This window comes from Nicotiana sylvestris, chromosome 7 (genome assembly GCF_000393655.2).
Source record: "Nicotiana sylvestris chromosome 7, ASM39365v2, whole genome shotgun sequence".
Classification (NCBI taxonomy): domain Eukaryota; kingdom Viridiplantae; phylum Streptophyta; class Magnoliopsida; order Solanales; family Solanaceae; genus Nicotiana; species Nicotiana sylvestris.
In genome coordinates, this window is record NC_091063.1 from 28,136,544 (window position 1) to 28,148,553 (window position 12,010).

The 12,010-nt window shown below is 37.5% G+C and overlaps 1 protein-coding gene and 1 long non-coding RNA gene across 3 annotated transcripts; both read left to right on the forward strand.

The window, feature by feature from the left end:
* The first annotated feature begins 1,030 nt into the window (after positions 1-1,030).
* LOC104216750 (glutamate receptor 3.4) lies at positions 1,031-7,056 on the forward strand. Of its 2 annotated transcripts, none has more exons than XM_009766870.2 (7): positions 1,031-1,088; positions 1,455-1,829; positions 2,806-4,142; positions 4,773-5,050; positions 5,387-5,418; positions 5,519-5,928; positions 6,247-7,056. In XM_009766870.2, the coding sequence occupies exons 2-7, from the start codon at positions 1,508-1,510 to the stop codon at positions 6,703-6,705; spliced, it is 2,838 nt and encodes a 945-aa protein (XP_009765172.1). In that variant the 5' UTR covers positions 1,031-1,088; positions 1,455-1,507; the 3' UTR covers positions 6,706-7,056. The 2 variants fall into 2 exon arrangements, with proteins under 2 accessions (XP_009765172.1, XP_009765171.1); XM_009766869.2 differs by lacking the exon at positions 1,031-1,088 and adding an exon at positions 1,153-1,286.
* Positions 7,057-7,928: 872 nt separating this feature from the next.
* Positions 7,929-10,322, forward strand: LOC104216749 (uncharacterized). Its single transcript, XR_708577.2, has 2 exons — positions 7,929-9,665; positions 9,986-10,322. It is a non-coding gene; the product is annotated as an uncharacterized lncRNA (long non-coding RNA).
* The last annotated feature ends 1,688 nt before the right edge of the window (positions 10,323-12,010 follow it).

Here is a 12,010-nt window from a genome sequence, read left to right on the forward strand (position 1 = left end):
CCACAAAACTGTGAGACAAAAAAATTGTCTCATATAACTAGTGTCAGTTATACGAGACACAAAATAAAATTTTCCTAGAAGAATCAGTTGCTGTAAAGTGAAATGAAAAGACGGTAGACAACTAGGGAAAGAATCATTCTTTTCCGAGCTTTCAAGACTGTTCCAATTTGTAATATGCTCTTTAGAACATGATAAATGCAAACGAATAATACATAAACTAAGCACTGCTACTTAGTGATTATTCCTTAGTGTGTTATTTAAATGAGTGGAGTCATACCTGTTTTTTTTTTTATTTGAGGTGTTGTCTTATGTGAGCTCGTGAATAGTGAATAGTGAAATAATACTAGCGAATAGAGGTACAACTACTAGACCATAACTTTGTGTGTCAAATTCTAATTATTAGAAAATATACCTCGATAGTGTTAGTGTTAGAACGGGAGCTTTGACGTAATTAATTAATAAAGTTATTATAATGTGATCAGAAGGTTATGAGTTTAAGTTGTAAAAATAATTTCTTGCAGAAATGTAGGTCAAGCTGCGTATAATAGATCTCTTATAGTCCGCCTTTTCTTCTGACCCCGCGCATAGCGGGAGCTTAGTGCATCAAGCAGTCCTTTTAATGTTATGCATTGTTAAGCTCTTAATCTTCTTGTTGAATATTCTTAGTTTTGCATCCACTACTAATATAAATGTGTGCAAATAAACCATAGTGTGTAAGGTTGCTATTTCAACAAGGTATTATACTATTATAGCCTTAGCCTGACCTCTTTATCATAATCTCTTTCTTTCCACCAGATTTGATAATGTTTAGCATTGTTATTCAAATTGTATGTACTGTCATATATTGTGTAGCTGGAAATGATGTAAATTGTTTCCTTTGTATGCTAACCAACCCTATTGGTTTAAGGTTCTTAATTTAATGCTTATAATTATTCAAGGTTGTAGCCATGTAGGAATTTTAGCCATTTAGGTAATCCCAACGTGGCAACTCCCACCACATCCAACTGCCAAGATTCTCTACCATACATGTATCATTTCTCTACCTTTCTTTATCAAACTGTCTATTTGAATTCCAAGAAAAAAAATGGGTATATATTTTCCTCCAACTTGTTCTCATTTTATTGACCTTTTTGTTCTTTAATTACATGTGACTAGCATGCATCAGTTTATACATAGTTCATTAAAGATTCTATTATTAGTTGGGTTTTTACAAGTTTACTGAATTTTTTGTCGCATTTCCCAAGTGGGAGTCAAAATCATACTTGTGCAAGTTGCCATTTTTTGGGGTACAAATTTAATGAACTTTTGTTGTTTTCTTGGAATGAAGCTTCCTCTTTCTTGTTGTGATGTGGCTTCAGCTTGTAAAGTTGTTATCTTTAGGACCCCTTGTTGAAAATCTTGAATCTTTCACCTTCAAATGTTGAGTTCTAACATTTTATCTTTGTTTCTTGAAGAAATGGTGATGTGAATTGATTTTCAAAAGTAGCCACTTTTGGCCATTTTGGGGATGGAGGCCAATTTACAAAGGAAGAGAGCATTTCTTTTGTTGGTTACATGGATTTGGGTGCCTATGGCAGTTCTTGGAGGGACTGGGAATAATAACACAGGAAATGCTACTGCTCCTTTATCTCCATCTTCTTCTTCTAGGCCAAAGTTTGTGAATATTGGAGCTTTATTCACAGCTAATTCTGTTATTGGAAAGTCTGCAGAGCCAGCCCTTGTAGCTGCAGTTAATGATGTTAACTCAGATTCTACCATTCTCAGTGGAACCAAATTGAACCTCATTATTCAGGATACAAATTGCAGTGGATTTGTTGGAACTGTTGATGGTAAAAGCTTTTCTCTTCTATGATCCTTTTTTTGTTTTTAATTACCAAATTAAGTAGTTCCACTGCTTCTTTTCATCTTTCCTTGAGTCGAGGGTCTATCGGAAACAACCTCTATACCTCCTCAAGGTAGGAGTAAGACTGTGTACGCACTAACCTCCACAAACACCACTTGTGGGATTACACTGGGTTTATTATTGTTATTGTTGTAAATTAAGTAGTACCATACTTCATTCCCAGGAATATGGGCATCTTATACTTAACATGATATCTTATAGCTTCAGCATAGTATCCATTAATTTTTATAGCTTGCCCAACTAAATTGTGATTGAGGTGTAGTTGATTGATTAATATGCATTCATTAAGTTTAGATTAAGACATGGTCATTTGGTTCCTTTTGCATATTGGTAAAATTTCTCATGTGGAGATGTGGAGTGAGGGAATTTTTATCATTCAGTAGCTTAATTTGAGAACTTAATGGGTTGTGGTAGAGGATTGAGGAAGTGTTTTGGAAGTCTAAAAAGAAAAATCACAAAAAGCAGTGCACTTTAGATTGGAAATGGATGATGCTGTACTACTTTTAGGAATTACAGAAGCATGTTTTAGTTCATGACCTGTTCTTGAATTCGAGAATAGTTCAATGTCTCAGTACCAATATTGTTTCGCAGATGAGATACCTTGTTTGAAGGGGAGCCTTGGAGCAACGGTAAAGTTGTCTCCATGTGACCTATAGGTTAAGGGTTCGAGTCGTGGAAGTGGCCACTAATGCTTGAGGGTAAGCTGTCTTAATCACATCCCTTGGGGTGCGGCCCTTCTCCGAACCCCGCGTGAACGTGGGATGCCTTGTGTACGAGGATGCTCTTTTTTAGACGAAATACCTTGTTTTAAACCATAACTGAGGCGAGCTTTCCTGTCAAAATGTCTATTTCCTTCTTTTTCTTGCCCCTCTTAGTATATGACAGGCAATTCTGCCTTGTAGCTTTGCAGCTGATGGAGAAAGAAGTAGTTGCTATAATCGGTCCACAATCCTCGGGCATAGCACATGTCATTTCCCATATTATGAATGAACTTCAGGTCCCTCTTTTGTCTTTTGCAACAGATCCTACTCTATCCGCTCTGCAATACTCCTATTTCCTTAGAACTGTTCCAAACGATTACTTCCAAATGTATGCTATAGCTGATGTGGTTGATTATTTTGGATGGAAAGAGGTTATAGCCATATTTGTTGATGATGATAATGGTAGAAATGGGATATCTGTGTTGGGTGATGCCCTTGCAAAGAAGCGTGCCAAGGTCTCTTACAAAGCTGCCTTTTCTCCTGGAGCCAGTAGTAGTGAGATTGATGATTTGTTAGTTAGTGTAAACCTTATGGAGGCACGAGTATATGTTGTTCATGTAAATCCTGATACTGGGATATCCATTTTCTCAAAGGCAAAGAATCTGGGAATGATGACCGGTGGCTATGTTTGGATCACTACTGATTGGCTTCCATCCTTTTTGGATTCTTCAGATTCCGTTAATCCAGAAACTATGGACCTTATACAGGGAGTTGTTGCACTTCGCCATCACACCCCAGATTCTAATCAGAAAAAGATGTTTGCATCACAATGGAAAAACTTTAAGGATGTTGAAACTTCAGGTTTTAATTCTTATGCACTCTACGCTTACGATACCATTTGGCTACTTGCTCGAGCTCTCGACCTTTTCTTCAAGGAAGGTGGAAATGTTACCTTCTCTAATGACCCCAGATTACGTGATACAAATGGAAGTGCTTTGCATTTGTCGTCCATGCAAGTTTTTGACCAAGGACAGAAATTATTTCAGATACTCGTTGGCATGAATGTCACAGGTTTAACTGGCCAGATTCAGTTTGATTCTGAGAAGAATTTGATTCATCCAGCGTATGATGTTCTTAACATTGGTGGAACTGGATTACGCACGGTAGGTTATTGGTCAAACTATTCTGGTCTATCAGTTGTACCTCCAGAGGTTTTATACTCAAAACCTCCAAACACTTCAACCAGTACCCAACATCTTTACAATGTCATATGGCCAGGAGAAACTGTTACTCGACCTCGAGGATGGGTGTTTCCGCATAATGGAAAGCCTCTGCGAATTGCTGTGCCGTTTCGTGTTACTTTTAAAGAGTTTGTGCATAAAGATAAAGGACCTTCCGGGGTAAAAGGATATTGCATCGATGTTTTTGAGGCTGCAATAGATTTGTTGCCTTACCCTGTTCCTCATGTCTATATTCTGTATGGAGATGGCAAGAGAAATCCCTCGTTCAAGAACCTGGTGAACGACGTCTTAACAAATGTGAGTTCTTTGATTGTGTTGTTGAATTTTTAACCATTGACTGATTCTGATGAAATATTTTGATGAGACTGACTTGAGATCTCTATAAATTACTAGTTACTTCAATACGAATATTAATTTTGAAGTGTGAATGCTTGTTAATTAACAATTTAACATCTATAATATATGACGTAGATGTTCGGTTTTCTGATTGAAAGAGTTACTGTCGGTAGGGGGATTCCATACTAATATTGATGCCTTCTGTTCATGGAATCTTAAACCTACTGTGATTATAAATGTTGTTTGTTGCGTCAGCGAGTTCAGATAGAAGTTATCCAGCAGAACGAGTTACTTGTCCGCTTGCAAGTTGCAATTATGATGTGGTGCATTCTGTTGTTAAGAGAACAAATTCAGTGAGATTCTTAGAGTTGGTTAAGAAGACTCTTCAAAGAAAGTTAATCAGTTAACGAGTTCCCTTACCGATTTTAACATCTTGTTGGATAGGGTTTTGTAAACAATGCTCCAAGATCAGTCTCTAATCTGTTCCTAAATCAGGGATATTTGTCCCTGATTTTGTATTAGAGCTCGATGCAAAATGCAGTGCTGAGACATTTTTCATGGTTATTTATAAGGATACATTTTTCTTCTTAGAAATATGATGCAGCTGTTGGGGATGTCACGATTACTACAAATCGCACAAGGATTGTGGACTTCACACAACCTTACATGGAATCTGGGCTTGTCGTAGTTGCTCCTATCAAAGAGATCAAATCCAGCCCTTGGGCATTCCTTAAGCCATTTACCCTCCAAATGTGGTCCGTAACTGGGATTTTCTTTCTCTTCGTTGGAACTGTCGTTTGGATTCTTGAGCATCGACATAATCCTGAATTCCGTGGTCCGCCAAGGCAGCAACTTGTTACAGTTTTTTGGTTAGTAGCTCGGTCTTATAACCTCTTTTTATAGATGCTTTGTGTGAAAAACTTTTCTTCTCTGAATGTTCTGACATGAATTTAATTGTCCGTGCATTGATGTGGATATACAAATCTAAACAAATGCCTTGGTTGGAGATAAATACAGATACTGTATTATTACTGTATTATTGAGAACAGTTTGCATTTGTTCAAAAAACAATGACTCTTTCTTTAGCCAAAAAAGTTAAACTCCTGATGGCATCATCAATGCAGTGAAAAATCATCGTTTTACTTGAATCATTGTACTAATAGGATGTACTGACACTGGTGCTAAGATCCTTTTTATTCTTTCAGGTTTAGTTTCTCAACAATGTTTTTCGCACACAGTACGTACATCCTCTTTGATTTAATTTTAAGATCTTCCGAACATATTTGGACAGGGCGCTATTCCTAGCATATCTGACACTCTTCTATGAATTATAATAGGAGAAAACACAATGAGCACCTTGGGACGCTTAGTGCTCATCTTCTGGCTCTTTGTCGTTCTAATTATCAATTCGAGCTATACAGCTAGCTTGACATCTATCCTGACGGTGCAGCAGCTGTCTTCAGGAATTCAAGGAATTGACAGTTTAATTTCAAGTAGTGATCCAATAGGAGTCCAGGATGGGTCATTTGCATATAATTACCTCATTGAAGAGCTAGGTGTTTCAGAATCACGGCTTCGTATATTGAAAACTGAAGAGGAATATGTCAGCGCCCTCGAGAAAGGCCCACAAGGTGGCGGTGTTGCTGGCATTGTCGATGAGCTCCCTTATGTTGAGCTCTTCTTATCCAACAACAAATGCATATTCAGGACAGTAGGGCAGGAGTTCACTAAGGGCGGATGGGGCTTTGTAAGTTTTTCTTTTCCTTCGCATTACTATATGTCGCAACATATTATTGCACGTATGAAGGGGAGCCTTGGCGTAAGTGGTAAAGTTGTTGCCATGTGAGTTGTGACCAGGAGGTCACGGGTTCAAGCCGTGGAAACAAGCTCTTGCAGAAATGCAGGGATAAGGCTGCTTACAATAGTCCCTTGTGGACTGGCCCTTCCATAGACTTAGTGCACCGGGCTTTACGAAATATTATTGCACGTATATAATCATATTATGCAAGGATTGATGTGCAAGCAATCCAATCCACATTAGCTGATCTTCACTTTCGATGGCCAGGCATTTCAAAGGGACTCTCCGCTGGCTGTTGATCTGTCAACTGCAATTCTTCAACTGTCAGAAAACGGTGAACTCCAAAGGATCCATGACAAATGGCTAACGAACAATGGATGCTCTTCACAAAGCAACCAAGTTGATGATACTCATCTTTCTCTCAAGAGCTTCTGGGGCCTATTTCTCATATGCGCCATTGCTTGCGTCCTTGCTCTTATAGTGTTTTTCTGCAGGGTATACTGTCAATTCCGGAGGTATGACCCCGAGCCAGAGGAGCCGGAGATCAGTGAACCAGAATCTGCACGACCTAGTAGGCGTACCCTCCGCTCCGTTAGCTTTAAGGACTTGATAGACTTTGTCGATAGAAGAGAAAGTGAAATTAAGGAAATACTCAAGCGTAAGAGTAGTGATAACAAGAGACATCAAACTCAGAGCTCAGATGGGCAGCCGAGCTCGCCTGTTTGAATAAGAGATTTGTCATCAGGTTCCCCTTGGAGTGCGGCCCTTCCACGGACCGTGAATGTGGGATGCTTTGTGTCCCGGGCTGCCTTGGTTATCTCTTACGCAATGCACCTAAGGTTGATATGTAAATGATGCATGTACAATTTTATTGTTGAATTACCTCATTTGACACACAGAAGGCTAGGTATATTAGAAAAGAAAAAAAATGGTTTTGTATACTAGTAGGAAAGAAAGAATAGATGGAAAAACATGGGTACATTTATACTAATGAGTGTCATAAAATGATAATTATTAACATTTTGATCAGTTTGCTTGCTTTTCAGTAAGTTGAGCAAGTTCATCTGATGTTCAGTATATTACGACTTTAAGTTCTTCCCCTCTCTTTGCATTGTTGTTTTAGAAGTTTCAAAGGAACCTATAGTGATTGTGGGTAGGGGTGGAAAACGGTCGGGTCGGGTCGAATATGGGCCGATTAAAAACGGGTAATGTAAAGCGGATAAATTATCCAACCCAACCCTTATTTAATACGAATAAAAAATGGATTAATCGGCGGATAATATGGGTAATCATATTATCCATTGCTTTTTGAATATGATCACTTTTGGGAGAATTACTAGTCTCCCAAGCTTGAGGAACCCCTAATTTGAGTCTTTACAAATATGGTTCTTATCCATATTTGACCATTTTTTTAAAAGTTCATTATCCAGTCCATTTTTAGTGGATAATATAGATGAATAACTGTTTTTTATCCATTTTGCCACCACTAATCGTGGACTATTCAACTCAACACTGTTTTGAATTAAATGTTCAGATTATTTCACGCATTACATATATAAATGTACTCCTAATAATTAATCATTAGCTATATATCGTAACGTTAATACATAATAACTGAATGGTCATTCTATGTTCGCTCAGGATTCAAGGAAAGGCCACACCCCAAGGGATGTGATATTGCAAGCAATAGTGGTGTTGAAGGATCGAGTATGAGTCATAGTTGTCAAGCAGCTTCTTTAATTCATTCTGTTAGGTAGTTAATGTCCTTAGGTGACATCTGTCACCAGCTAAGTTAATAGAGATAGTTAGTGGAAGTTAGTTAAAGTTAGTTGATTTTGTGTGTGTGTGTGTGTATATATATATATATATATATATATATATACATACATACATAGTTACTGTACACAGATACACGGGCGTATCTAGAATATAAGATATGGGTTCCCGGGAACCCAGTAACTTTTGCGTAAACTCTGTATTTTTATTAAATTTTTTACTAAATATCTATTTGTAAACCCAGTTATTATTGTATATTAGTCTGAGATTGCGATAGGAACCCATAAACTTCAATTCTTGGATCCACCTCTATACAGATAGACATATGGTTGATTTCAATGAATGAAATAAGTCAATTCTCTGCTCAGCTCAACCTCTCATTTTTGCTTCCAAACTTGATCAACTAGTTCTAGATCTTAACATGGTATCATAGCCCGTGAAGACTATCGATTCATGCAGATTGCTCGCAATTGATTTCTGTATCTAGAACTTTGGTTGTCTATTTAATTGCTTCGATTCACGTCCTCTTAGATTGAGTCGTCTTTGAGCAATTATGAATTTTTTTGTTTCTCTATGTTTTGAGCTCTCGGGTTTTTATCTTCAATGGTGATCAGAGTTGTTGGTACTAGCACAGACACAGAAATTGAAGATACAACTACTGATACAACACAATTTCGATCCAACAGTACAACTCCAATGGCAGATCCAAGTCGTGTGGGTGTTATAGTTGTAGATCAACATCATCCATTATTTCTCCAACCTTTTGATACTCCAGGTAGCTCTCTAATCTCAATTAAGCTAACTGGAGATGAAAACTATGCTATGTGGAGTAGTTCTATGCGTATTAGTCTACTCAATAAGAGCAAACTAGGGTTTGTAGATGGAGGATATTCTAAGGAAAAATTTGATCCTTCTCTTCATGATTTGTGGGGAAAATGTAGTGCTATTGTACTTTTATGGATAATGAACTATGTGAGCACTAAGTTATTAAGTGGAGTTGTGTATGCCACAAGTGCTCACAAGGTGTGAAGTGACCTTAGAGAAAGCTTTGAAAAGGTGAATGGCTCGAGAGTCTTGTACCTGCATAAGCAGATTACTACTCTGTCACATGGAATCTCATCAGTGTCCTCCTATTTCTCTAAATTGAAGGATTTTTGGGCCGAATTTGATGCTCTTATGCCTTGTTCTGGTTGTGACTGTGAAGAATCAAAGAGCTATGTAGAATATTTCGAGTATCAAAGGCTGTTACAGTTTTTAATGGGATTGAATGAGTCTTACGCACAGTCTAGTAACCAAATCCTGAATATGCCCCTTATTCCCTCTATAAACAAAGCCTATTCTATGATCATTTCAGAAGAAAATAGAAGGTCTTTGGCTAATCATTCCTCAAATATAGCAAAAAATCATGAGGGAACAACCTTGTTCACTAGTAAAGGTCATCTTAATTCATCTCAGTTTGCCAATAAATCTGGCCATACTCCTTACTCTTCTAGTCCTGCCTCTTATTCCCCTAGACCTCAGAATCATAATCAAGTGTTGTTCAATAATAAAAGAGGCTCATATCCTACTAATAACTTCAAGCAGAGGAAGAATCAGTTGTATTGTGATTATTGCAATTTCAAAGGCCACACTAGGAAAACCTGCTATAAACTTAATGGCTACCCCTCAGATTTCAAATCCAAAAAGAAGTATCCTTCAGCAAACTCAGTTGCTTACACTGGAGAGATTCAGTTTTTCAACAATCATGTTGGAGGAACATATGACACTTTCACAGGTAGCCAATCTCACTAACAACCAGTTTGCTTAGGTTGCAGCAAGTGGAATTGCTCAATTTATACAGGTGCAGTACAACCAAATTATACAAATGCTTGGAAAAGGAAGTGAGAATAGTGGCTCAGCCATGACAACAAGTATGTCACACAATGCAATCCTTCCTGAAGATAGGCCTAAGTGGATAATTGATAGTGGTACTTCTAATAATATGGTGCATAAGACTGACATGTTGTTTGATTTAAAACACTTGGGACAATCTAAAGCAGCGAAAGTGTGTCTACCTACATGAGATTTAGCAACTGTAAGATGCCTAGGCTCCACATACATACTTCCTGGATACAAAATAACTAATGTAATACATATACCTGAGTTCAGATACAATATGTTATCTATCTCAAAGATTATAAAGGAGTTGGAGTGTGTAGCTATGTTCTTTCCTGACTTTTGTATATTTCAGGATCTTTTCAGTAGACAAGTGAAGTGGATTTTTAAGGAAGACTGTGGCTTGTATGTGCTCACCTCTAGGAGTATAATACAAGCAATTGATGATGCACCTACAACAAGAAACTCAAGTTCTGTTCCAAGATCTATCAATATAAATACCAAATACTAGAATAAATATTGCCATATGGCATATGAGGCTAGGTCATGTACCTTTGGATATACTGAAGAAAGTAAGTGAATTTTAGTCTGTGAAATTTGATGATACCGAACAATATTGTACTGTCTGCCCAGTTGCTAAGCAAACAAGATTACCCTTTCCTTTAAGTACTTCAATTGCTCATTTCAGCTTTAATATTATTCATGCTGATATGTGGGGTCCGTACATGGTTCCTACTTATGATGGGAAGAAGTATCTTTTTAACCATATTTGATGATCATTCCAGATTCACCTGGATTATTTGTTACCCTCAAAAGCTAAAGTAATTTTTGTTCTTAGGAACTTCTTCTTAATGGTTAAAACTATTCATTCCTCTACTGTTAAAGTTCTAAGAACAGACAGTGGTTGTGATTTTTTTAATACTCAAATGACAGAACTGCTCAAGTCACTAGGCATCACTCATCAAAGCTCTTGTGTTTACACTCTACAATAGAATGGAGTGGCTGAGAGAAGACACAAACATATACTCAACGTAGCAAGGACACTCAGATTCCAAGCTTTAGTTCCACTCAGATTCTAGGGAGAGTGTTTTACTACTGCAGTTTATCTTATAAATAGGCTGCCTACTTTAATACTCAAAGGTAAAACACCATATGAAGTACTACATGGTGCTCCTGCTTCTCTCACTCATCTGAGAGTGTTTGGATGCCTAAGGTATGTGTCAGAAGTAAGGAGAACTGATAAATTTTCTCCTAGAGCTGTTCCTGCAGTTTTCCTTGGGTATTATGTGGTTCAAAAGGGTTATAAGATGTATATACTAGCCTCCAGGGAGTTTACAGTCAGTAGAGATGTGGTGTTCAAGGAGGATGTCTATCCCTTCAAACACACTACCTCTCTATATCATCAATGTTCCCTATTTTAGAATTTTCCCTTAACACTAACTCTGAAAGCAATATAATAGTACCTTTTCAAAATGCCTCTTACTCACCTACTACAGAGTTACCTACTGAACTACCTGATGATCCCTTAGTATCTGTTGAGGTTTCAAACTCATCAAATGCTTCAGACACCAGTACACCATCAGATGTAGAGCTTTCTACTGAAGCTTCAGCACCAGTGTCACATAATAAAGTATCTAAACCTAGTAGAAAATCTCTAAGAATGTCCAAACCACCATTGTGGATGAAGGATTATGTGCTTCCAACTCATGGGAAGTCCAACTGTAGTTATCCCATATCAGATCATGTCTGCTATACCAACATCTCTTCTGCATATAGTTCTGCACTCAGTTCCTACTCATCTATCATTGAACCACATTCTTACAATGAAGCAGTTCAGAATCCTTAATGGATTGTTGCGATAAAGTCAGAAATCACAGCACTAGAACAAGACTTAGAGCATTGTTGACTTGCCAGATGGCAAGGTTCCCATTGGATACAAATGGGTTTTTAAAATTAAGTACACAACCTCAGGAGCAGTAGAAAGATATAAAGCAAGGCTAGTAGCTCAAGGTTACAGCCAGCAAGAAGGGTTGGAATATATAGAAACCTTCTCTCCTTTGGCCAAGATGGTCACAGTCAGGTCAGTTATAGCAGTTGCAGCAGCTAAGCATTGACATATCTTTCAAATGGATGTGTACAATGCCTTTTTCCAAGAGATTTTATTATCCCCAAGGGTTTCACTTATTAATTTTGATGATACCAAATCAACATAACTCTTAGTAAAAATATATTTACTTGTGGTAAATTTATTTTCATACAGAGTTGCTAAATAAAGAATGATCAAAGACGATATATAGAGGATTTGCAGAAGAATGAAGGAGATGTGGAAGATTTAATAAAGAAAGTTTATTCAAGAAAGATAATGTTGGTAAAGATTCAA

What these genes read in the sequence shown, in the direction of transcription:
- LOC104216750 (XM_009766870.2), top strand. Translation starts at nt 1,508, where the DNA reads ATGGAGGCCAATTTACAAAGGAAGAGAGCATTTCTTTTGTTGGTTACA. An exon ending in TGAACGACGTCTTAACAAAT is followed by an intron (nt 4,143 to 4,772) that starts GTGAGTTCTTTG and finishes TTTTCTTCTTAG; the next exon opens with AAATATGATGCAGCTGTTGG. An exon ending in AACAATGTTTTTCGCACACA is followed by an intron (nt 5,419 to 5,518) that starts GTACGTACATCC and finishes GAATTATAATAG; the next exon opens with GAGAAAACACAATGAGCACC.